This window comes from Nuphar pumila, chromosome 2, assembly GCF_984573655.1.
Source record: "Nuphar pumila chromosome 2, dmNupPumi1.hap1.1, whole genome shotgun sequence".
Taxonomy (NCBI): domain Eukaryota; kingdom Viridiplantae; phylum Streptophyta; class Magnoliopsida; order Nymphaeales; family Nymphaeaceae; genus Nuphar; species Nuphar pumila.
In genome coordinates this window covers 5,417,256-5,443,505 of record NC_143250.1, presented here as the reverse complement: position 1 = coordinate 5,443,505, position 26,250 = coordinate 5,417,256, and the positions used below count along the sequence as shown (strand labels likewise).

At 38.1% G+C, this 26,250-nt stretch overlaps 1 protein-coding gene across 2 annotated transcripts; it reads left to right on the top strand.

Moving 5' to 3' along the window:
- The first annotated feature begins 9,006 nt into the window (after positions 1-9,006).
- LOC149844571 (katanin p80 WD40 repeat-containing subunit B1 homolog KTN80.4-like) lies at positions 9,007-25,206 on the top strand. 2 transcript variants are annotated; one of them, XM_089994857.1, is made up of 18 exons: positions 9,007-9,198; positions 9,445-9,575; positions 10,155-10,272; positions 10,392-10,618; positions 10,731-10,833; positions 18,737-18,807; positions 19,418-19,492; positions 19,591-19,734; positions 19,847-20,027; positions 20,205-20,729; positions 21,352-21,528; positions 21,629-21,759; positions 21,878-22,003; positions 22,953-23,027; positions 23,142-23,254; positions 23,355-23,471; positions 23,567-23,635; positions 24,792-25,206. In XM_089994857.1, exons 1-18 carry the CDS (start codon positions 9,177-9,179, stop codon positions 24,850-24,852), a joined length of 2,466 nt encoding a protein of 821 aa, XP_089850983.1. In that variant the 5' UTR covers positions 9,007-9,176; the 3' UTR covers positions 24,853-25,206. The 2 variants fall into 2 exon arrangements, with proteins under 2 accessions (XP_089850983.1, XP_089850979.1); XM_089994853.1 differs by having other exon boundaries at positions 21,352-21,549.
- Positions 25,207-26,250: the final 1,044 nt, after the last annotated feature.

Sequence of the window (26,250 nt, the reverse complement as noted above, 5' to 3'; positions counted from 1 at the left end):
TTTTTCTGTTCCAACTTCTGAGTCGTACACGTGCTTTTCTTTTCTCCTCCTTTTTTAATAAATCGGGTGAGTACCTTGTAGCATTAGCTGTTCTGATAATATTCAGTGAATGGTGTACATCCAAACTGAAGAGTGAGCATGTGAAATTAGGTAAAAAGTTGAGTTACGTAGAAGGCTGGTAACAAGCTGAAGGTGCTTAGCTTGGTTGTGGAGCAACGTGAGCTCAAGCTCAATTTTGTGCAAAGCAAGCTGGCTGTCTGGTCTCTATAAAAAGTCTCTCTCTCTCTCTCTCTCTCTCTCTCTCTCTCTCTCTCTCTCTCTCTCTCAACACGCATATGTATGTGGACCAAATACAAGGGAAATTATGATTGTCGACTTGCAAGCTCAAACAAGATCATTGCTGGGCGTAGTTACAAGCAGCTCGTTTTTAATTTACCATCTATAGACTAAGCTTGAGATCCTGTGTCTATAAACTTCGACTTCCCGAATCCTAGTTGGCAGTCAAATGAGGCTGTAGCTTATGGTCGTAGGGCTCCTTACCTCCTAATGGATGGTAGGGCTGCCATATTTTGGTGTCCACTTCCTATTGGACCCTTGAAAATGGCAATCTGTATTTGGTATCTGTGACTGTGAGGCCCAACCCGCAATCTGTATTTGGTATATGATGCCCAACAATCACTGATGTCACCCCGAGGGGGGGTTGGCGTAGTGTGGTGGGTCCTAGGCCGTCAGATGGGCGGTCGAGTTTAGATTCCTGGAGTGTCCTCTCTTGCGCGACCTGACGTCCAGCATAGGCGCTGGAGGTGAGGGTCCTAACCTCGGAGTTTTAAGCCTCTGGACTGACTACTATGGTAGGTATAGCAGGCTGAGCCAGCATGACCAGGTCTTCAAGCAGGCTGAGCCAGCACGACCAGGTCTTCAAGCCCTGACCCAAAAAAAAACACTGGTGATGTCTGTTTTGGTACCTTGATTAGGGGTACTGAATCTGTACCGTTCCTATCTTTATGAAGTTACCTAATCTTGACCAATGAATTTGAGAGAGAGAGATGCCAACGGCCCTTTTTAAAGTGTTTAAAATTTATATAGCTTTAAAGTCTTGCAAGGAGCATTAATAACATTTCCCTTATAATTATTATAATTATCTAGACCTAATGGTGGCCAACGGTCCTAGTACCGATGGGCTGTCGGCTACAGGGCCTGCAACAGGCTGGGTTTGGGCTGCCATGTGCAGTTCAATCCCCACAAGAACCGGCCCCTAACCCAGACCAACTAGTAAACGTGACGGGCTGGTAGGGCCAACATAAATTATCAATGGGGAGCCTGGCCCGACCAAGCCCAACTGGTAAATGGCCCAGGCACAGGCATGGCCAAAATAAAGTATTGATGGAGCCCGGCCTGAACCTGACAATATTCGGGCTGGGCTTCAAATCGCTGGGTCAGGCATTAAGGATCAGCACCCATCCTTACAGGACCAGAATGGATTAGAGGTTGGCTATAGCAGTGTGACAAATACGTGATATTTTTTAAATGATCACGGAAATATCGTGAGAAATTACCTAAACGTTTTAAACGGTAATTTCTAGTATTATTTTCAAAATATCAGAAATGTTTTTGTATAAACATAAATATTGCATTTTAAACACGATATTTATGTTTTCAACAGCTATTTATCATGAAAAAAATTGTTTGAATTTTAAATTTAAATATTTTTTCTTCATAAAAATGTTCTTAAATTTTTTATTTGTTTATTATTGCCAACATTTTGCCAAAAACATGAACTTTTTTCAAAAAAAAACTATTTCTTGTGAGTTTTTTGGTCATCGATATTTTGTCTTTTTAAACTTTTGTCACTATGGGTTATAGCTATTTATTGATTAACTTTTCAAAAGGAAAAACATGTTTCCCTTTGCAGAACCTTAACCAGCAAATCATAGGGGAACAGCATCGTAAATGAAGTTTTTAATGATGGGTCACACATTTCCTGCATCCTTGGTCTCCTCTTATTTAATTGCATGTATAATTTTTCCCCAAAAAAAATGCATGTATAATTTGGTGCAAAATCAAGGGACTTTCCATGATTAATGGTACCAGACTACCGTCAGTATTAACAAACTATCCCAACTTCTTGTACCAATTTCTCAGAAAACCGAAAGAACCCCCATCTTCATTTTCTCAAAACCCATCAACTTATTTGCCCAAAGAAAAGGTTAAACCTGACACTTTTAAGAATTAACTAGGTTTATGGGAATAAAAAATGCCTCAAGCAATCCTGTAAGCAATTTCTTCAAATAGTTAGAACCTCAGTCGCTAAATAGAAAATTGCCATACGTTGGAGGCATATATGCCAATTTACCTTAATATATATAGAAAAATGGTCGCTGTCTAACCCTTAGGTGCGCAGCTACGGGTGGAACTAGGATGACCGTCCATTAACACACATGAAATGGCCCAAAAAATTCACCAAAATGCTGTTTTTCACTTTTTGGGGCTTTAGCGACAGTTAAAACCGCGATAAAGCCCTTAGGGATGCGACCGACTTTTTTTTAAAAAAGGAGCATATTGGTGGTCGAGAACTGCGCTAAAGGGTCCTTTTTGCACAAATTGATGCTGTTTTCAGCTTTTTTGGGGGAAAGTGCTGAGCGTCCATCAATTGTGCGATGAACGCTCACGGGTGTTCCACTCTGACATATATATATATATATATATATATATAGGTTTTTCTGCCCTTCTCATATTTTTTTGCAGTTCTGACCCCATAAATGTGTTGGGCATGGTCGATTTACGAGGAATCCATACTTGGATCACGTATTTTCAATGAAAAAAATGATATTTGGAGCTTCGAAAATTTACAAAGATTTTAGACCGTTGATTTTTCTAACCTTATAAAAAATCACCCATGTGTCGGAATCAAACACTTTGAGGGTTAATCCCTATAAAATCATTTATAAATAATTGAAAAAAAATATTGAAAACCCATTTAGCACGCTCATTTAGCACCAAACCTGTGAGCAGACAAAAGAAAAGATGTCGGTCCCCTTTCAATGCTCATGTCCCTACAAGTTAGTTTGGACATCTGGATCAATGTTGTCAGCATCGTTGCTATCGGCATATTCTTATCATATCGGTCAGAAATCCATACAAAATTAAGCCGATTCGGTTTACTTTTTAATATTTAAAAAAATTTAAAATATTTTTAGTATTTTTTTACTATTTTGTGACACGTGTCATTTTCTGGTTAAAAGTTGGCCGATTCAATTAAATTCAGTTCAGAAACGGAATATTATTTTAGTATTATTTTGTGAAAATCAATTCAGGGCCCATACCGATCCGGACAACATTTATCTAAATGCATGCTGTGAATTAAGTGATTGCTCCAAATCAATTGGGCCCAAACTGAGCTTGTTGTTTAGCCCCCCAAATTATAGGCATCGCTTTCTTAATCTCTTGATACTTTAGAAGCTTCCAGTGATTCCAATGAGTTGATGCAGACCAGACCATGGGTCCTTTTGATGGAATCAGCTTGTTTGCACTAGTCAAAGTCACGCTAGATGCTACAACCTATGAGCCTAGTTCTAAAATCTTGTTTTTAAACATCAATATGTCAAAATTCTGGATCTTGATTTGGTCTCAGGTCAGACTTGGATCTGATTTTATAAACTTCCAAATCAGATAGGGATTCACACACTACTTGGATTCATGGGTCTGACTCAATTAGTAAATCGGACCTACCTTAGTATTCTCGGGCTCTAATAATCGTTAACAATCTCCATTTTTTAATGTTTACATGTAAACATTTATGGATCTTAATTGAATATTGGGTTAGGCTTGGTCCGATTAATAAACTTCCAAATCAGACTGGGTTTCATATATTGCATGGATCTGGTCGCTCCAATCCAATCAGCATATCGGACCTACCTTGATTAGTACTTGGAACCCCAAGGGTCCACTTCTCCTCATGCCTCTTTAACAACCAGCTTGGTTCCTCTTATTTGAGGGATTAATCGCTTAATCTATTTGTTAAATATGAAAATTGTTCAAACACATGATAGATGCATTGACTTATAATTAGGGACGCAAATCGTTCAAATCAGGAACAGCTGAATACATGGAGATTTGGATCAGAATCAGATTTGGAATGGCCAAAAATTGCAAAACCTTCATCCTGGACCCGACCCATTTGCATCCCAACTTATAAGTATTCGGTAGTATGCAAATTAGAAATTGACATATGCCCAAAAGGATCAAGTAATGAATACACAATACAATAATTGACATATGTCACCAACGCCGCGGGGTTGGTAGGAGCTGTCAGTGCACGTCTCCTTGTGGTGGGACGTTGCTGGCTCAAAACCCAGTGATAGGTTGAATAGTAACTGGTGGGGTCTGCCTAACCTAGCTTGCCTTTAAAAAAAAATGGCATATGTCCAAGGAACACGTGATTCTATGTATAAGGGAACACAACATGTGGCACCTGACGATCCTACAGGCCTGTTTGTTTCATTCCTATGAAAGGAAAAGGTCTTTCACGAGAAAGGACATAGATTTCTAAAAAGTTATAGCTGCTTAGCCTTCTCATTAAAGTTTTTCATATGGAGGGGCAAGGGATTTACTTACGAAAAGAAGGTAGTGGGAAAAGTTGGAGCTCCATGTGCCAACATGGCATTTTTCACCATGCTGTTTGGATGTTTATTTTATCCACAACTGAAAAGGAGGAAAAGAAATGACAATTCAGCAATTTCCTATAAAAACTAACGGCATGTTTGCAATGCTGCGATTCTTAGATTCTTTGATTGTAAATCACAATCGCCATACTTTCTCAAGGTTAGTCAAACATGAAAAAAAGAGTAAAAGTTGTGATTGTGTTTGCCCGTTATGATTGTTTTTTCCTTGATTCGATCACAAGGTTGTGATTCACAATCACAACTACTTTCTCTGCTTTTACTTTTGCACCTGTGACATGTGTCACATGTCCTCGGTGACACTAACTGACATGCTCAGACACAAACACTCACACATACATGTAATATTTTAATATTATTTTTTTTTAATGTTTTAATGTTTTATTTCAATAAAAATACACTTTTAACATTAAATTTTCAAATTTTAGTTTTTTTACTGATTAAAAAAAAATCATATCCTCGTGTCCTATTTTTTCCAAAAATTATTCAAACTTGCTAGTCGAACCTACGTCAAGCTTCCTCGTGTTCACGTCTTTGTGACAGCCTGAGATTGTAGCAAACATGCCCTACATGAAACAAATGGACTCTAATATAATCTGTTAATAATTTTCAGTAGTTTTTAATTGTGTTTTAATAATAAATATATTTTTATATGTTGAAATGTATAAATCGTTAATTTAAAAATTCATGTCCTTGTGTCTTATTTTTCATAGAATTTATGACTTTTAACTCTTGTATCGAGTCTTGGCTAGTGTCTTGTGATATAATAATTGACCTAACTTGCCAATCAATTTGGAATATGTATTTAACCTTTATACTTGAATATAATGTCATTGTTTGTCCACAAAAATGTAAGTTCAAGTTTGGTCTTGAGATTGCCACTTCATGCAAAAATTATAAGGTTCAATGGGATATATGATCCAAACCGGTATCATGTCCATATCAATATCCATTTTAGAGAAGTGAGAATCTTTTTGTTATAGATACTAACCCGACCCGTTTTCAGCTAGAGATGTAAATGGGGCAGATTCCATTTGAATGCGAGCATTACCGAGTGCAATCTAACTGGATACAGAGTCTGATTTGGATTCGGATGAGAAAAGCTAATATTGAATCCGGATCCTACTAGCTTGAACAGCTCCTCAAGTATACCTTTTATACTTCAGCAGAATTTCATTATCTCTGTCAGATTTGGATTTGGATCAAGATTTGCTATAAACTTTATACTGATATGAATCCAGTTATTAATCGGATGTTGTTTAGTGCATCATACCAAGTGGACTTAGATGGGTCGCATATGCAACCATTAGTTGGATGCAGATCGGCAGAAGCTCCGACCCATATTATGGGATGCAGGTGTTATGAAACATATTTGGATACGGGTTGAATTTAGAATAAATACTTGCGGATCTGGGTTAGTATTGGGTTTAGCCTAGGGTCAGGATTCAGAATAGACCCACTCTGAATTTTGGATTCATTGTTGGATCATGGTTACCTCCATGCATCCCAACCGTCAGATTTTTTCCAGCCTTTTTAGCATCTGTCTGCCACTTTTTTTTTTTAAACAAGAACGCTGGGGCCAGGGTTATCCTGATTTTATATTAAAAAATAATGCATTTACAAAACGTAAACGTCCTGAGAAATTATATTTAGGGATGTAAATGGTTCGGATCCAGATCGTATGTGGCCAATACCATATTGGCCTAATAGGATGTTGGCTACACAGATTGGAATTCAGATTCAGATGGTGAACAACTCATTATCATGTCCACTTTTTTACATGCAAATGGATTCGGATGTCCAACAAATTCAGATATTTGTAGGATTTGGTAGTAAAAAATCACAACCATATCTGCATCTGATTATAGTCTGATATGATTTGGGCTTACCAAATGCAATTAAACAAAATCAAATTCGGTCAAATATTGGATGAGATTCCCTAATTATATTCTTTTATTTTCGAAACTTCATTTTAATGTTTCCTTTTATGAAAGTTATTTTTTTAAGTTTTTTTTGCCAATATATTGCCAAGAAAATGTGAGAACTGGAAAATTTTCAATTTCTCACTAGATTTTGGTTGCAGATATTTGCAGTTTAAAACTTTTTGTCACTAGTAGGGGTGGGCATCGGGTCAGGCCGGCCCAGCCCAGGCCCGTTTAAAGCTCAGGAAGTGCGGCCCAACCTGGAGATGGCCCTTCACATTTGCTAATGGGCCGGGTTTTGGCCCGATTCTTAACGGGCTCGGGTTTGAAGAGCAGCCCATGACCCGGCCTATTGACCCAATGAGCCAATGTGAAAAGCTCCGGGTTTGGCCTGGCCCCGCTCAAACCCATTTGTAGGTTATTTTTAATAAAATTAGTAAATTAATTCTTATAAAATTAGTGAAGCTAATTAGTTAAGTAGTAATTAACAAGTTGTCATGTACCCAACTATTTATTTTTTTAGTTTCTATAAAATTAATGTAACTAGTTGGGTAAATGGTAATGCTTACCTAGTTACTATGAAATTAGTTAATTTTTATTTTTTATATTATTAAAAAATTAATAGATAACTCAGGCCCACTGAGCTGACCCGGGCCCGGCCCACATATATAGCGGGCTGGGTTTTGGCCTGATAGCTACCGAACCTGAGCCTAAAACCTTGACACAAACCTGGCCTATGGTGTGTCGGGTTGGCTTGGCCCATCGGGCTGCCCGGCCAGTTGCCCACCCCTAGCTACTAGGCACAAGGCCAGAGTTCAATTTGGTTTCATCTTTTTTAATTCCTTTTCTCCTTTTGTAGAAAAATAGATTTCAAATGACCAACCAAACTTTCGGCCCTAATAAGGATGTCAATGGTTTATAATTGGAATCCATTAATCACAATCCAAGTTCAAACTTGAATTCGGATCACATCTAAATGCGAATACATACAAAATGCATATCCAATTAATTATATCGCTTACTATATTAGGATTTGGTAATGGATTCTTTCATCAAAATTTGAATACCAGTCCGAATCCAATTAGGCCTCGAACCCAATTCGGCTCATTTACATCCAGATCCACCAAGTTTTTTTCCCATTTTTCAATTATTAAATGATCAATTTACCTTTACAAAACTAACTAAAGCTCAATTATTTTTTAACATTTTAATCTCAAACAATGAAATAAAAACTTTCATATGATATATTAATCTTGGACATTCATCCAATGACGAAACTCAATATGTTATAAAGGTAAAAAAAATGAAGTACGTTGAGTGTAAAGAAGAAGAAAAACATAGATACACTTTTACGAAGGTGACAGTGTAAATTTAACAACTTATGATCTATTAATCTATTTGGAGCCTTGCATTGGGATTAGGGGTATCAATGGGTCAGGTTTGACCCAGACCCAACCAGTACCAAACCCCATAGGGCCCGGGTTTGGTGATAAATAAGACGGCCTCATTAGAATCTGGGCTCATCCGAAGGGTCTGATTAATATATAGAGCCGGGTATGGTTTGTGAAATTTCACACCAGACCCGGGCCTGACACGAGTCTTAAGATCCACAAAATTTCAATGTAAAAATAATAATAAAATATTATTTTACTGGGTATGATTTGGGTTTGGTTCATGTAATCATTATAGGATCCGAGTATAGTTTTTCTTATGATGGGTCCAATTAGACTTGGGTCCGAACTCGATACTACATCTCAAGTCAGGTTTGGGTCTGGTTTCACTTGAGTCCAAACCAAACCAAACCAAACCCAATCCTTTGACACCCTTAATTGAGATGGGAACACCATTTCTGTGTTAGTATGGTTTTGCCAGCAACATTTTCTTGTTAATGAATAATGGTACTGCAATGTGTTATTGGGGCTTTTCAACTTCATTATCAATCAAGTGTTTTCGCAACACGGCTACTCCCAAATAGCCAGAGAGCATGAGAGCACTGGGGAAACCGCAACAGCCTCCAATTTCAGGATCCCAAACAGAGCCCAAACCAAGATTGATTTAAAAGGTGGCAAAAGTTTTGAGGAGGATTCATGTCAAAAATGTGAATGCTATTATGAGTATAGTCACAAAATCTGGTGGGGGTCCTATGGAAAATGTGAGCACTGTTAATGAGTGTAATAATAGAGAGCCAAGTAAAAATAAATGAATAAATAAAAATGAAAACAAAAATATTAAAAATACTTAGAGAGAGAGTTCCCCCTCTCTCCGTGTTAAAATAAAAAATAAAAGATTGATTTAAAAATTCGAGAAAAATTTTGAAGAGAGAGAGAGAGAGAGCCCTCTCGGCTCCCTCTCTAAAGAAATTAAAAAATGTACAAACTCTAAAAAATTAAAGCAAAACCCTTTTTCTTCTCTCTCTCTCTCTCTCTCTCTCTCTCTAATGGCGGACTCCCTCCTCTGCGAATCCCACCAGAAATGTTCTTCCCGCACGCTTGCACCGCCCTCCTGACTCGCTCCAGGCACGCGTCGACTCGCTCGTGCGGACACTCTCTCGCACGTGGATGAGTCGTGTTCGAAGATGAAGCGGGGCTACAAACTCCGTATCCTCTCTCTCTCTGCGTAAGGAACGAGAGAGGGAAATCCGTTCCTTTCCTTTTCCCCTCCTTTTCTTTCTTTCTTATTCTTCCACTTTCCTTTTGGTGGGTGTTTCTTTTTCCCCCAATTTGTGGGGTTTTGATTCTGGTAGGATATTCGGGATTTCTCTTGGATTAGGGATGTTTCTTGTTGTTGTTGTTGTTGTTGTTGGTGGTGGTGTTTTTGTTTCTTCTTGACTCTCTCTGTCTTAGAGGAATTTGTGGCGCATAGTTCGAATGTGAATTGCTTGAAGATCGGGAAGAAATCGTCGAGGGTCGTCGTCACTGGAGGAGAGGATCACAAGGTTAATCTTTGGGCTATCGGGAAGCCTAATTCCATCCTGGTTGGTTCAAATCCTCCTTTTCTCTGTTGATGTTTTTGTGCTTTTCTATGTTTTCTTTTTTGTTTGTATGAGTAGTGGACACACACACACACACACATTTTCTTGATTTTTAAGAGCGATTTGGGGATTTGGGATATGAATTTTTGTCATTTTTATGGGTATTTCTCTATTAGAGAAAAGATTGATTTTTTGGTGAATTACGAATGCATAAATGGGTATTGGAGAATTTTACGGGATGGGTTCCTGTTATTCTTGTGTTTTTTAGCGATATTTATTTTTAAATCGGTTTTGGTGTAATGTGTTTACGTCATAGTTGGTGTTTCCATTTGTTCTCTTTAAACAAGAGAGAACAAATGTCAATTGGTAACATCATCACGTGTAATATATAAATTACATTATCACATATGACGGATAAATTGTTAGATGTTCACCTTTTACCCTTATTGCAAGCTCAGGCACTTTTGTTTGATGAAAATTTGTTGGCATTTCATATTTTAGCTTTGCAGTAAGGATATGATCAATAGGGGAGATTCTTGTGTTTGAACTGGATCCTGATCTTGTTCTTATGTAAATACGCAGAGTCTTTCTGGTCACACGAGCCCGGTTGAGTCTCTAACCTTCGACTCTTCGGAGGTTTTGGTGGTTGCTGGAGCTTCGAGCGGCACAATAAAACTTTGGGATTTGGAAGAGGCAAAAAGTGAGTTTACCAGTTCCATTTGGTGTTTCAGTTGTTCATTGAGTGTTATAACTGGAGTTTATGATGATATCATGAATGGGTTTCTTGATTTCGTTCTATGCTCCTATGATGGCGGACAGTTGTTCGAACACTTACCAGTCACAGATCGAATTGTATCTCTGTTGATTTTCATCCTTTCGGCGAGTTCTTTGCATCTGGTTCTTTGGATACTAATTTGAAGATATGGGATATTAGAAGAAAAGGGTGCATTCATACATATAAAGGGCATAGTAGAGGTGTTAATGCGATTAAGTTCAGCCCAGATGGTCGTTGGGTTGTTTCTGGGGGTGAAGATCATGTTGTAAAGGTAAGTTAGAGTCACAGTGCTCTTTTCTCCATTATTTCTGGATGAAGATGCTGTTATGGGAATCTTGTTGCAAGAAAGTAACAGTATGTAATGCACTTTGCTGTGTGAACAGTTGTGGGATCTGACTGCTGGAAAGCTCTTGCATGATTTTAAGTGTCATGAAGGGAAAATACAGTGCATAGATTTTCATCCCCATGAATTCCTCCTTGCAACAGGTGAGCTTCTCAGAATGTTTCTGTGTTTAAACTTTAAAGTCATTCAAGTCTTGTGATGATAGATGCAGACATAGTTTGAATATATTTTAGTTACTTTTTTGTCTGCAATTGTTTTTGCTGATGTTTACATGAATGCATGTGCAAGCACACCTTTGCTTTCCAACTGCATTGCACATGAAGATTCTTGACAATATTCTCTGATTTTGAAATATATATAACCTTAAAGGACTGAATGCCATATATAATTTTGTTAATGGCTTCTATTATGTTGAAGATAATTCTCCCATTGATGCTCAGGAGATGGCTCAAAGTCACTGAAGCATCAAGGTTCTCACCTTGCGTTAGCATGTTTTGTGTTTCCTAAAGTAATGGCCAAACTCTGCAACCATATTCTTCTTGAAATGGCATTATCTGATTGAATTTTTTTCTGAGGTTATGAGTTGGACCTTTTTTTTCTAAATTCTTTATTGTTTCTTTTTCTTGTTTTTAAAGAAGTTCAACAAAAATGATGAAATAAAGGCCATAAGTTATGACCATATGTTGGTTGGTAGCACACGGTAATAACAATTAGGGGTGGCAATTTCTGACACGACCCGCCAACCCGACCCGCCAACCCGCCTCTTAGGCGGGTTCGGGTTGGGCTTAAGTCAACCCGTTTAATAAACGGGTCGACCCGTGTAACCCGTTTATTAAACAGGTCGGGTTCGGGTTGGGGGTATGCCAACCCGACCCGTCAACCTGTCTACCTGCCAACCCGATCCGTCAACCCGCCAACCCGACCCGCGAACCTGAAAACCCGTTTACCCGACCCAACCCATTTATTAAATGGGTTGGCGGGTCGTGTCGGGTTACCCGTTTATTAAACGGGTCGGGTTCGTGTTTGCCACAGCCGACCCGTTTAATAAACGGGTCGGGTTCGGGTTGAGGTATGCTGACACGCCAACCCGCCAACCCGATTGCCACCCCTAATAACAATGGTTCAGTCTTGTTGATTGTAAAAGGTAAAGACCTGTGCAACAGAGATCCTGGTAAATATTGTAAGACATGGGATTCTTTTTCATGATACTAAGGTTCTCAAATATTGAATACACATGTACACTTGTCCATTTGCTGCCTTATATATTTGGCACCATCGCTATGTTGTGTTTATGCTGATTTATTTTGGTTATGATTATCTTGGTGTTGTTTTCTCTGCAATATAAAGAACAGAGTTGTTTCCGTGGCTGTAGTTGGAACAAACACATTGATCTTTTTTAAACCAGTGTCATGTTTGTGAGTTTTTCTTTTTCATCTTTTTTCATATTATTAATGGAGCATGAAAGAATCAAAGTTTTACTTGAGACTAGCCATTAATTTATGTGACATTTAAATGCTTAAAATGCATGTGCGTGCTTAAATCATATGTACCAGTTCCATTTTAAGTTTTATTAAGATGGGTTACACACACAAATCAATGCGAGTCCTAAGGTAATGTGAAAAGCTATATAACGTCAATCTCAGTTATAAGGAAACTTTAAAATAGAATCATTGATGCTCTGGCTACACTTGTTAATTTTCCACCTAGACCCGCCATATTATGTCACAGGGATTTGGCTAGCAGGGTGCCGCACCCGCGTTGACACGACTCGACGCTGGTGCGGGTGTGGCACTGGGTGCGGTCAACCCGACCCTGGGTGCGTTGACCGCACACAGGGTCATTTTTGTCCTTTTTTTGGATTTTTTTAAATTTTTTTTTGCCCTATGAAATGGGCTGCGGAATTTAAAAAAAAATCTTTGGGGGGGGGGAGCTGCCCCCCTATAACCCCCCGCCAGGGGCGGCCCCCCTTGGACCCCCGCCCGCTGACCGCACAGCGGGACTCGCGCCGGGGGGAGCCCCCGGACCCCCCCTTCCTGCAAGGGCAAAAACAATGAATCAGGCTCCATAACTCATCACTTTCATCTTTGGGGACAACCATATAAGATAAAAAAATGGTAAAAAGTAAGTTGGGCATAAATGTCATGGACCTTAACAGCTACCATACATTCATACATATACACTATACATGATATATATATATATATATACATTTATATATATATTACATTTTTGCCCCTGCCGCACCCCCGCACCCGGTTTTTTTGGAAGTGCCGAATCCCCGCACCCGCACCCGCACCCGCACCCGCACCTGCACCCGCGCCCGCACCCACACCCATGTGACATAGGCCATATATTAAGATCCAATTCAAACCTGTTGCCATGTAATACCACACTTGGTAGGATATAATATGGGATACATATATACTCTGAATACCGCCTACTCTATGTTGCATTAAGCCTTTTGCAATACCAACAAGGTAAGCAATGAGTGTAGCTCTTGGAGAGAGGGGCCCTACACCTGATAATAGTTGTTATCTGAAAGGTTCTGTTTTCAGTTCCATTGTGTCCTATAGGAAGTAAGGACTAGAAAGATCTTTATACTTGCCTGTCTCCACATGGAATAGTAAGATCCTTTTGACCTATTTTCCAAATTACTTCATCTCTTATTTAACGAGATTAGATGTGTACCTTGGGGTCTTATGAGTTCCAATCACTCAATGACTTTCTTTGTCTATGAAGTTGCTTCTCACTACATCCCAAGTGGAGGTGGAGGGACAGAAATGATGAAACCATCTTTGTCACAACTAAGATATGTTCAGCTTAGGAAATTGGTGGCAAGAAGCATTTTTCATATCCATTTGTCCAACCAAAACCAGTTACCCTTCTTCTTTCCAAGTATAGTCAGTAGGCATCTTGATGCTTATGTTTGATGTATTTCTCAAGGGAAAAGGTACATTTCCATTTTTTATGGTGATATCATTTCCACAGTAATCTTAATCATGGTCACTAGGTTTGATGGTTGCAGGTTGTGGATTGCCACAACCTAAAAAACTCAAATACATTAGAGTAGGCTCACTTGAATTAAAATAGATTTAGGCATGCTTGGAACACTGTGTTATTCTTTGTGGTTAACTGCCCATGTAGAGAATCCAAAAACTTTGGTCTTCATTTTAGTCAAGGTGTGATCCATTTGTATATATTTGATACATGTACATTCTATTTGTATCCCTTAATGAAATTGTGGTGTATCACACTATTGTATACTTTCTTCATGCTCAATGAATTGATCCTTTCATGTGTGTGCCCCTCTTTCCTCTTCTCTTTGTTCACTCTATTATCTCTATGCTCTTTATGTGATTGTATACCCTGTTGTGATTGTGCATTCCGTGGTTGAGACCGCTTGTGCATTCGTTGCTTTTGATGACCCACTGCTGCATCCCTGGAACTCGCAAAGGCTTGCTAGGTTGGGTTCGCCTTGCGCTGCACGTGGCTTTTGGAGATAGGCCCGTGACAAGTGGTTGGAAGTTTCAGTTTTGGGGTGATTGATGTAAGTGGTGTGGGTTAAGGTTGAATATCCAACCAAATCTGAGTCTGTTTAGTTGGATTCGGTAGAAACACCAGTAGGGATGGCAGTGGACCGGGGGAAAGCGGGGCCCCGCCCCGCCTTGCCCCGTTTGGACCGGGGATGAAGGGTATGAAACGGGGATGGAGGCGGGGACGAAGGTTAAAATCCATCCCCGTCCGGGGGTGGAGGCGGGGATGGACGTGCACTTTTCCTCGCCCCGCCCCGCCCCATCCCCGGCACGATCCCCGCCTCATCCCCGCCCCGACCACTTTTCCCCGCAATATCCCCGCCCCGCCCCGCCTCATCCCCGTTTGAACCGGGGATGGAGGACATGAAACGGGGATGAAGGCGGGGATGGAGCATAAAATCCATTCCCCGCCGGGGATGGAGGCGGGGGTGGAGGATAAAATCTTGAGGCGGGGCAGGGGTGGAGACCTTGTCCCCCGCCCCACTGCCATCCCTAAACACCAGTATCAGGTTACTAATCGGACTTGGATTCGGTTGGAGTATTTCTGCATCAGGATCCAAATCCAAACCCGACTCCAACTTAATCTGACAATTGCTGATCCGATTATATGTAAATATGTATCTGATTATGGTATATAAACTAATCGGACCTGGGTTTAGTAATGGCACTTTGCATCTGATCCCACTTAACCTAGATCTGACTATACCCAACCTGAGTCCAAGCATTTACATCCCTAATTAATTGAGTAGTTGCAACCTGATTCCCTATTCAAGATGAATGGATGCCCAATAGTGAAAATAGATTGGATGAAGTAATCAGGTCCTTTTTTTCAAAGCTGACAATCGTGTGATTCACATGGAATTGTATTTGTATTGGATAGGCTTCCTGCATCTTCAAGGTTCAAAAATGCATTGAGTGGATGTATATATCATGTTGATAGCTATTTGTGTTTCCATGTTTTGGCAAGGTATCCTGAGTAGTTCCATGTATTTCATTATGCTGTCCTTTCCTAGAAATGAAGGCAAAAGTTGTACAAGCATTTACGAGTTATTCATGTATAACTTGGTTGGTATGGTTGAATTAGTTGGTGGAGTTTTGGTAACTTCTGAAACGTGGCTGGGTAATACACTCTGCAAAACCATTTGGGCTTGGGCTCTTAAACCAAGGTCATAAATAGCAAACCTTTGGGTGGCTTGTGCTAGACTGAATCATTCACATCCAAAAGAGGAGGTACTCCTTGGTAAGCAAATGTCTGACAAGTAGGACAAAACTTGTATTCAGTTGATCACCTATTTGCTGGTGTCAGGAGTCAGCTTAGTTTGGTCTGGCTAGCGGATTCAGGGGTATGTTAAGATGACTGGTTCCTAAAGAAATTTCTGGCTGAATTTCTACAAAAAAAAATGGATTACATTGCTGAGATTCTGCAGCAATAAATCTCTCATTTATGTCTCATCTGCTCTCGCACTCAAGTAATGTCGGAAATTATGATCGACGTATAGCCTAATAATGAGGATATTAGCTGGCCAGGACAGCTAGAATTGGCGGTGGTGATGAGGATTTTGACTTTTGATTTCCTTTCTCTTGTATGGTGATTGGTTGTTGTTGTGTCTATGTTCCCTAACTTTTCTTCTACTCTTTAGGAAAAATTTTGTTTTCTTACCTAAAGGAAACTTGCTTGACATATTCTCTTCTTCTGAAGTCACATGTCCCATATCTAAATGTTTGATATTCATTTTCAGTTAATGCGTTAAAGTAAAACGAGGTTTTTTGAATTTTTAGGAGAAAGAAATGTGGTGAACTTGTTAAAGTTAACCTAATGTAGTTGCAGTTAACAACTATGTCACATGGTTACAGATGCAGGTATGGGATGTGATGTGGACATGCTTGGGACGATACAATAACTCTAAAAAAGTAGGACACAGCGACGTGGCTGTGTGTACACATATGTGTATGTATGTGTGCTTGTGTATGTATAAAAAAGCAACTCTAAGGGTATGTTTGATTGCTCTTTACAAATGTGATTTAGAATCTCATGAGAATCAAAATCATGTGAATTGGAGTCTCATGAGATTCCACTTCTCATGTTTGGTTGGTTTAAGGAAAGGAATCTCATTTGTATGGGATTCATTTTTTCTGTTTGATAAGTTGACACATTCATTTTCTCATGTTATACATAATTGGATCATGAATTGAATACAGATCATAGATTGAATTAATGGCTTTTTAGATTTAATGACCATGTATTGGATCAATGGATTTATTTATTTATTTAATGGATCATGGATTCTATCAATTAATTTTTGGATTTAATGGATCTGTACATGGATTTTTATTGGATCATGGTTTGGGTTTATCATATTTGGATCCAGTTAGGCTTAAGCTTGGATCCAATAAAGTGGTTTTAAACAAATTATGAAACTTTGGGCATGGATTTTTGATGCATCATAGATTGAATTTATCTTAGTTGGATCTAGTTAGGCTTGAGTTTGGATCCAATAAAGTGATTTTAAATAAATTGTGAATTTTTAGATATGGATTTTTAATGCATCATGGATTGGATTTATCATAGTTTGATCCAGTTAGGCTTAAGTTTGGATCCAGTAAACTTTGATACACGAGGCCCGCCATCGGGCTTCTCGGTGTTGCCAACCCCATTCAGAACTAAAACCACTCCCTCAATTCCGACACCTCCGAACCCCGTAAACATGTTACTGCTTCCAATCCATTCCCCATCAAACTCCCCGAAAATACCACCATACTCAACCCACCAAGCGCCATATCCACTCCAACCCTACAGAAAAACCTTAGCACTTACAAAAATTCCACCTCCAGAGAACCATCCAACGAGTTAGACTCTTCGAACCTAACACAATAACTAACAAACAAAATGCCCTACGGCATCAACCGATTACCATAATCACACCGTCGAAAACTTCCAAAAAACGAAACAATTCTTTCCAAGGAAAACAAAAACTGGCCCAGATTTTCCAATGTAAAAGAGAAAATGGAGTTAATGCAGCTTCACCTCCTCCAACTAGTTCATGGAGCTTGCTAGAATCAATTCCGGAGAGCTCCCCTCCCCCTCAACCAGGAAAAAAAACAGGTTACCTGATTTTTTCCCTTCTCCGCTGAGCAGATGGCACTGGCTTCCCCCCTCTTTTCTGCTCTTCTTCTTCATATAAGGGGAGAGAGGAGAAGAGGATGGAGGTGAACCCCAACGTTCACCTTCGAACGTTTAGCAGAACTCGTGGTTCACTGGAATGTGATTTCGAATCATGTGATTCAAAATCACACTCTCGCCCATGAGATTCAAAATCTCACGGGTGAAGTGATCACTTCAGCCCCAAATCTCATGTTTGATTGGGCATGAGATTTGGGGCCATATGAGAATCACTCTCTCATTCAAATGAGAGAGTGAATCTCATCTGATCGAACCAAACATGCCCTAAATCACTATAATTAGGTACATCAACTAATAAAACTAAGTTAAAATTGAAATGTAATATAACTGATGACAAATTTTAAAAGAAAAAGAACTCAAGTGAATACAAAATAAGTAATAAGATTATAAAAAGAAATAAATAAGGTTAATAACACACTGTTAACTGTGTGAAACTGGTTTGTCCGTATCCATGGAGTGTCCCTGTGACATAGGTTAGCAACACTGACACACATACTTTTGTATTTAAATTTGTGCTTTACCCAACAACTTATTTCTCTAGAACTTAGCTCCATATAATATGTTCATCTTTGGATATAATTGTAGATGTTTTGCTGGTTATCATTGTTCGTTTTCTTGTAAATCATATTTTCTTGCATGAGTTGAAATCTTACATATCTTTTCAATAGTTCAAAGATTTGACATTCGCTTCTGTGGTTGTCTGTCTGGAAACAATTAGTGTTTTAAATATGATAAACTTTTATAGTAAGCAATGTGTACTCAAACCTTAAATTCCTACCTGTCTGTCTGGAAACACAATTTGATGTCAATTCAAGCAATGACTTCTAACAATCTAGTATTTTAAGTATGATAAAATTTTATAGTAAGCAATGTGTACTCAAAACTTTAAATTCCTACACTGGTCAGCTAACAGTTGTAAACATTCAAACAACAGAAGTGAATTGATTGAGTTAATGTTGAGAAATATGAGAAATATTACAGTTTTCCAGGCAAAGAAAATTAACACTTGATAAAGGTTGACACATTGCAATAGTTTGGGCTTTACTAAGGACTTTTCTTGATTTTGAAAGAGCAGTTGACAACTGCTTTTGGTCACACTGGTTACATAAAGTTGTTCATAATGGATTTCATGTGGATATATTCCTCTGCTTCTTTCCTTGTTAGAATTATCTTCATCTGGTTTTTAGAAGTTCTTGATGAAGATGTTACTGTGCTTATGAGTTTGCATTCTCATTGACTGTAACTATCTCCTACATATTGGTACTTGAACTAGAAATCAAGTTTCAGCAGTTAATTTTTTATAATTTGGCTAACAATTCACATTTTGCTCAGGGTCTGCTGACAGAACAGTTAAGTTTTGGGATCTAGAGACTTTTGAACTTATTGGATCTGCAGGGCCTGAGGTGCATAAGATTTCTCTGTTTCCATTATGTTCATCTGCTTTTTCTTGTGGTTTTCTTGAGTGCTATTTCAATAATTATTTTAAAATATCTTACATGTCTCTCTTGGGTGCTTGGTTGATCGTTAAAAGTTATATTTTTTGTGATTTCCTTCTGGTTGATTTTCTTGAGTCATGTTTCACTAAGAAAAGCAAAATAGAAAAGGTGCCTATCAAAACTGGATGTGAACAGTGAGGGGCTTGCATTGTTGACTATAAAACTTGAATGCAATATATGATCCACTCCTTGCCTTCAAATTTTGGTTAAAATGCATGAGTTCAAGTAAAATTCAATGTCATAACTTCATGGAACTTGCAGTTGCCTATGAGGTGTGTCCACTGATTTTTTTTTGCTGTCCTTCAATGCTGATAAATACCAGAAACTATGTTTTTTGTGATTTTGTTTATCACTTTTAGGCTTTTTATCTCATTAATGACTTTATGTTCATGAATTTTGTTTTATGATGTTATTTACATTACTTGTACACCATTCAATATTGTGAGAATGAAGATCTAAGTAAAATTCAAGTTTTGTGAAACTTTTCTGGTATGTATCCTTTCTCTTGCTTTGCCAGGCTACAGGTGTGCGTTCTATGGTCTTTAATCCTGATGGAAGAACACTTTTTTGTGGATTGCATGAATCCTTAAAGGTAGTGGATATTTTCTGGTTTAGCTCAAATATTGATAAGCTGGTCCTTTTCTTTTTCTCTTTTATTTTTCTTTCTTGAACGTTATGTTGTTTTTTCAGGTATTCTCATGGGAGCCTGTCAGATGCCATGATTCAGTTGACATGGGATGGTCTAGATTGGCTGATCTTAATATCCATGAGGGGAAGCTTTTAGGCTGTTCTTTCAATCAAAGTTGTGTTGGAGTGTGGGTTGCTGATATATCGGTAATATTTTATCAATTGTGATTTGCTGACATGTTATCTGCTCACTATATGGAAGTATGAAAAAATAAACACATACTTTAAGATGATAATACTGTATTTAATTCGTTTTCAGCGCATAGCACCGTATGCAGTTGGTGGTGTGCCTAGAAATGTTCCTACGGAGCTCAAACCCAATCCAAGGGAAGTCCAACCGGTACAGCAGCTAGAGAGTAGTATTAAGGCTAACACTAAATCATTTTCTCCACCTTTGAATCTTGAAACTAAAGAGACTAAAGTTAATCAATCAGCAAACTGTAAGTGATCTTATCTTGCCTCGTTTACTACTATATGTATAGCATTCATAAATGTGTCTTCTTCACAGCTTTATTACTTAGAAATTAGAATGGTTTACACATTATAGTTTTGCTTCATTGCTAGTCTTTATTGTGATTTCTAGATGACAGTTTCTGCATCTTATTTTTCTTTTGCAGCTGCTGCCGAAACTGTACCTCGTACTCCCCAAAGAGTTGGTCTAATTAACGCTTCAAAGATACTTGCTTCTAATTCAACAGCAACATGCAATCTCTCTGCCCCAAAGAAAAATGTCATGCCAAAGATACAGTCTTCAACTAGCACCCAAGTTTTCACTAGGCCTGATGTTGTACCTGTCATTGTCCCTAGAAGCAGCCAAAAACTTGGACCGCCAGCTGATTCCAAAGCTGAAATCATGCCTGTTGAAAGAACGGTCTTAGCATCAAAGTCATCCCATGTACGGAAACCATCATATGGTAGAGGTGGTGTAGATGGTGAATCCATTTCAGTCTTTCTTGGATCATCTATTTCCAAGAGTAATAACTTAAACCATGAAGCAGATAGGAACTTCTTTCCTGGCCTTGACACAAAAGATGATATTGCTGGAGTCAGTGATGGCAATGCAACAAGTATCAAGAATGTTGCTGAGAAGATCGAAAGATGTTTAGCAGTAGGACATACACCGAGCAGTGAGCCTGAAAATTGTAAATTCCTGCAACTTTTGATTCTTAGTTTTTTAGTTAGCAAAATAACTTGGGGGTTATGCGAGTTTTTGATATGGTTTTATATGTGTTTACTTGTTGTTTAAGTAACTTACTTCTGGTGATGCCTTTTCAGTTCCTTTCCACAATTTTTATTTTCTAACCCTCTGAAAGAACTAATTTGCTGCATCTGTAATGCTCATGCAAATTATTTGACTCCAAATATCTGCCAATATGTTATAGTTGATATCTTGTTTAATTGTTGACGTGGATTTATGTGGTGGTTTTATATAGCTTGCAGTCAAAACCTACCTTTGTTAATCCATGGTCGTTTTAAAGGTTGTTTAAAATATTTTTTGTAATGTAGCTGCTGTTTTTGTGAGCATTGTTTTTAGGTTGTTCAATATCAATCAATAGTGGGGCCCCTGCCAACTCAGTTCTCTACACTTGGTTTAGTGAACTAATGTTGGTAGGATTTTTTTTTCCTTTCTAATATTGAGTAAACATGATTCATGTTCTATCTTAAGTGATGTATTAAAGTTCAGAGCTGGAAGAACTAACTCCGTTATAATGGCCTAAGGATTTATCATCTTTATGTACAAAATGCTGTTGTGTTTGCTTTCAGGTGATTGTAAAATATTGGATGGAAACAGGGGGTCAGGTGATGGTAAAATGCTTGATAGAAGCAGGGCGGCAAGTGATGGTAAAATGTTTGATGGAAGCATGGGGGCAGGTGATGGTAAAATGCTTGACGGAAGCAGGGGCGGTAATGGTAAAATGCTTGATGGAAGCAGGGGGGCAGGTAGTTTTCAATACTTGAAAGGTGTGTCCAATGAAGCCAATTGTTTGTTCAAGTATATTTTATAAACTTGATATTTTAACTCTCTATTTTACCTATCTAGAGAAAAGACATTCCAGAGGAAGAACATGTTCTCAGGTGGAGGGCTGGGAGAGGAGAGAGAAATCTCCGAGCAATGACACGTTGGGAATGAGTGCTTCCTCTGACTCACCTGACAGTTCGATTTCTATTGTGGTAGGATTTCAATTTCATGTTTTGTTATTCCAGAAGTTCTATGCTTGTTCCCCTTCGATTCCCTATGTGATACCCATTATTTTCATTGAGCATCTGTTTTATTTTTTATTTTTGCCAGAAAGCTCAGCTTCAGGTGCATGACAGTGGCTTGCCCTTAGCTTCTGATGAGGATGATTGTGACAACACATTGAAAGATCATGAGTTGTTTTCAAGTGGGATGCAGTCTCGTCTTACAAAGTTACAGGTATATCATTTAGGTAGACATTCATTGTAGATACAGATCTGTGATGTTTTTCTTGAATCAGTTGTGTTATCATAAACTTTTAATTATGGCCTAAAATCCTTCTCCATGCATGGGGCTAATAAGCAGTCTTTTTTTTAGTTGTGGTTATCTAATGTGTAGTAATGTATAGTTGCCACATAAAGCTTGCTTCTCATTAGCCTTCATATGATTGACTAGAAAGTAAGATTTCCTACCTCTATGCTGCAATATATCTGCTGTCGCTGGGATTGGAAATATGGAATTCAGATTTGATAAAGGGTGGAGTTTGATTTGGTGGATTTGAGAACTTCAGTGAGGAACCCAAACTGTTTGAATTCCTTTTGTCCCTTTTCTTTTCCATTTTTTTGACAATATGTGATAAACGAGAATATGGGTTGTTTGGATTTGGGATAATCAAATTTAAACCAGAGATTTTTCTACCTAATTTTCTGAAAAAAATATATGGCTCTGGAATATAATGGTTTACTACATTAGAAGACAACAATAATGTATTGATGTTGATGATGAAACAAATTGTGATAAGTGACTTGTTACTCTTCAAGAAATTATGATTCTAAACTTAAAAAGGTTTTCTGATTGATAAAAAATATTTAAGGAACATGAGCTGTGAACTTCACACATATGAATATACATGCCTACTCATTAGTTATAAAATTTTTATATTCTGGATTGACAATGTTAATTTGTCCAATTTGGCAGGCTCCTTTAATATATGACCTTTCACCACTTTGTTTCACATACTGTTTTGGGAATGTGGAATGTAGCATAAATCCATTGCACCAGTGCCAGTCCAATATTCTACATTGTGGTTTATAATTTTAATGCCCCATTCTGAGTGCATCTTATTTATAGTTGGATTTTGAAGATACTATATTTGCAAGGGTTCTAATTGTCAAAAAATAACTTTCAGGTTGTACGGCGCATCTGGGAGAGGAATGACATCAAGGGCACCATCTTTACCATGGAGAAAATGTCTGATCATTCTGTAGGTATTCCATTCAAGCTACTGCTGTGTAGCTGAAATTAGATATTTTATTCATTTTAGTTAGTTTAGGCATAGCTATGTCTCATACCAACTTCGTAATTATTGAACACATAGGTACAGTCTGATGTAATCGGTGCACTGATGGAGAAATTTGACATTGTCACACTGGATATCTGTGCTTGTGTATTACCATTGCTTACTGGTTTACTTGGTAGCAAGATTGACAGGCATGATGATTCCTTTCCCTTGACCGTACTTTATCTTTTGCAGCAAGAATAGCATACTATTGTGTATATGCAGTTCCAAGCTTGATTTTTTAATGGACAGGCATGTAAGTGTGTCATTGGAGATGCTGCTAAAACTTGTGAGGACCTTTGGGCCAGTAATCCATTCAACAGTATCTGGACCAGCATTAGTTGGGGTTGATCTTCATGCAGAAGAACGGTCTCTGCCCAGTCACCATCAATCCCATCTTCCATTAAGCTTGCTGCACAGTAGTTCTGCTGTTCCTGACTTGTATTTTTTCCCATTGGGCACAGGCTGGAGCGCTGCAATCAGTGCTTTGCTGAGTTACAAAAGATTAAGCAATGCCTCAGTTCTCTACTAAGGTAAGTAGTTCCTATATGATAGCTGAATTACCAAGCCTGTTATTGTGATTTCACGTTTCTTAAAAGGACATTATTCTTAGGAAGCAGGGAAATGTTCATTTGTCTGATGAGATCTAGTTCTCTTTCCAAGAAACATCATCATTTTCTCAAGGCCGAAAATAATGTGGGAAGAGGTTTTATTGAGAATCTTGCCATCGTGCATAATGGCATGTATGAAAATTAATTCTCAGCCACTCAAGGTGCCACTTCTCTTCTTGATTGAAGTAGCCCGGGTTCTATATTGCCTTCACAGTATATGTTAGAATGCAACTTTCTCTAACCTTGTGATGCTTCGTTCTTATCATCTTCAGTTAATAGTTTGAGCTGTTTTATACTTAGGAGTGTGCTACTCATCAACTGCAAGCTTGATTCTGCTGATGGAATTTTAAGCCCTTCTCAATCCTTGCCTGAAGCCCTAGGATCTTCAAATTCCTTGGCTTTCAAGATGAATCAACTTTGGGTTAATTTACATTTGCACGAACACATTCAGATTTGTTGTCACTCTTGGTTGAATTCGGAGTAGAAAATATTTAAAGTTCTGGCGTCCATGCTGTCATAATATCGAAGTCCTTGGATGTAAATAAAATTTGTCTAAATGTCATGGGGCATACTATGCAGAGGTGTACAAATTATTCAATTTATCAGGAAAACAGGTTAAGAGTAGGGTTACTTAAACATAGCTGGTCCTTTCCGATAATTCAAATTCATACCTAAAGAAACTTATAATTCAAAATGGGATCTAGTCTTGTCTTCGTTTATTCAAATTCATACCCTTAGTAGCTATTCTCTTTTTAACTATAAATAATAGTTAATAAATTCAAAACTAACCAGCATACCTGTGGTTAGCCACTAAAGTTAACCTTTCATATTATCACTCAAATTTATGATTTTACCCATATGAAGAAAAGTTGACACAAATGCATGAGATATGCATTTGAATTACCAAAATTTTCAGGGCATGAATCCGAATGATAAAAAAAACTAGGTATGTCTTCGTAAATAACCCCCAAAAATACGAAAGGGTTTGAAGCTATTATTGATTATGTTACTGATCGTGACTGTAAAAAACATCTTTAACTGATGCATGTCTTGCTCCATGTTTCATCATATCATACAGGAAAGGGGGACTCGTGTCAAGGGCTGCCCATGAATTGAATCTGGCAATTCAAGAAGTGTGACCTCTTTGGAGCTTGTGGTGTTATACAACTAGCAGTTTTGCAAGAACTTGGTTGCACAGGACAGCAAACTCATGCTGCTATGATACTGACACGCATCGGAGTATTGTAAACTTGGCCACGTCTGGTTAATGGGGTTAATGTCTCTGAAGACCAGTCTGAGCCCACTCTCATCGGCTATAGAAATTTATGGGGGCACTTTTGAGTTTGGTGTTTTGTATTGGGGCCATACATGTTGATGAGTTTGTGTAATCACGTGCAATCTCATCGCTTGATTTGTATAAATATGTTATATGCCAATTTGGGGTATGTATTTCAACTTTGAATTCAATAGAAAATTCCAAATTCTATGCTTCATTTGGCACTTTGCTGGTCTTTTGTTTTTGCGTGCTGGCATCGGTTTAAAACCATAGTGATAAATCTCGTCTGTTTTTTTTTTCTGAAATTATTGCAATGTTATCATGATATTTTCAAAACCAGATATAATCCTGAGAAAATATTGTCTTTGAAAATTCTGTGATATTATTTTGTTGTCGACGCAAGGTTAGCTTTTCTTTAACATACTTTGTATGTTAAATATTTTTAAGATTTATATGTACTGATATTTTCTTGAGTTTTTTTCTGCAAAAAAACATATTTTAAAACATTGCGAGATTTTCTTGAGAATGGGCCTTGATATTCCAAGTGAGAACTATGGATGGTGGGTATTACATGTGGGGATTGCATTTGCTACACTCGTGAGTAAGGAACTGCCTAGATGTGTTCAGCATGGTCAAAATGGTAGGAATGGTCGACCCTAGTTTTTTGACATAAAAATCTGTTTTTTTTTTTAGGTTTGAAATTTTGGTACATTGTAGGCAGTTGATTTTTCAACCCTCTTAAAATCTTACAAAAAGACATGATCCAAAGGTCAGTTTCTACTAAAATTAATAATATGTATACCACATTTGGAGGGTCAATGTACTAAAAAGCTTAAAAAACATATTACATTTTTTCACTAGTGGGTTACGAGGATAGCAAAACGTACGTTACCCCTTACATGTGCACATTCAGATAATTTGGAGCCCATGGCCCGTTCTAATATGTTTTCTCAAAACAATCCTTGTACTAAAAGTTGGTCTCAAGTGCATTTAATGCATGACCTAAATATTGAAATTCAAATTTGAAAATCAATGATGAATTTTTAAATAGAATTTGAATTCAAGCTACTGTTTCGTTATTGAATTTCAGTTGAAATTCAAACTCAAACTTCAGCTAGGCTCAGAAAATGAACTTGACAAGCCAATACGAGCAAGATTATTTAGGTAAACGAGCTTAGCACAAACATGGCAAGCTTGGCTCAGCTAGCATAGGCTCATTTTACACACACACACACATTATATATATATATATATATATATA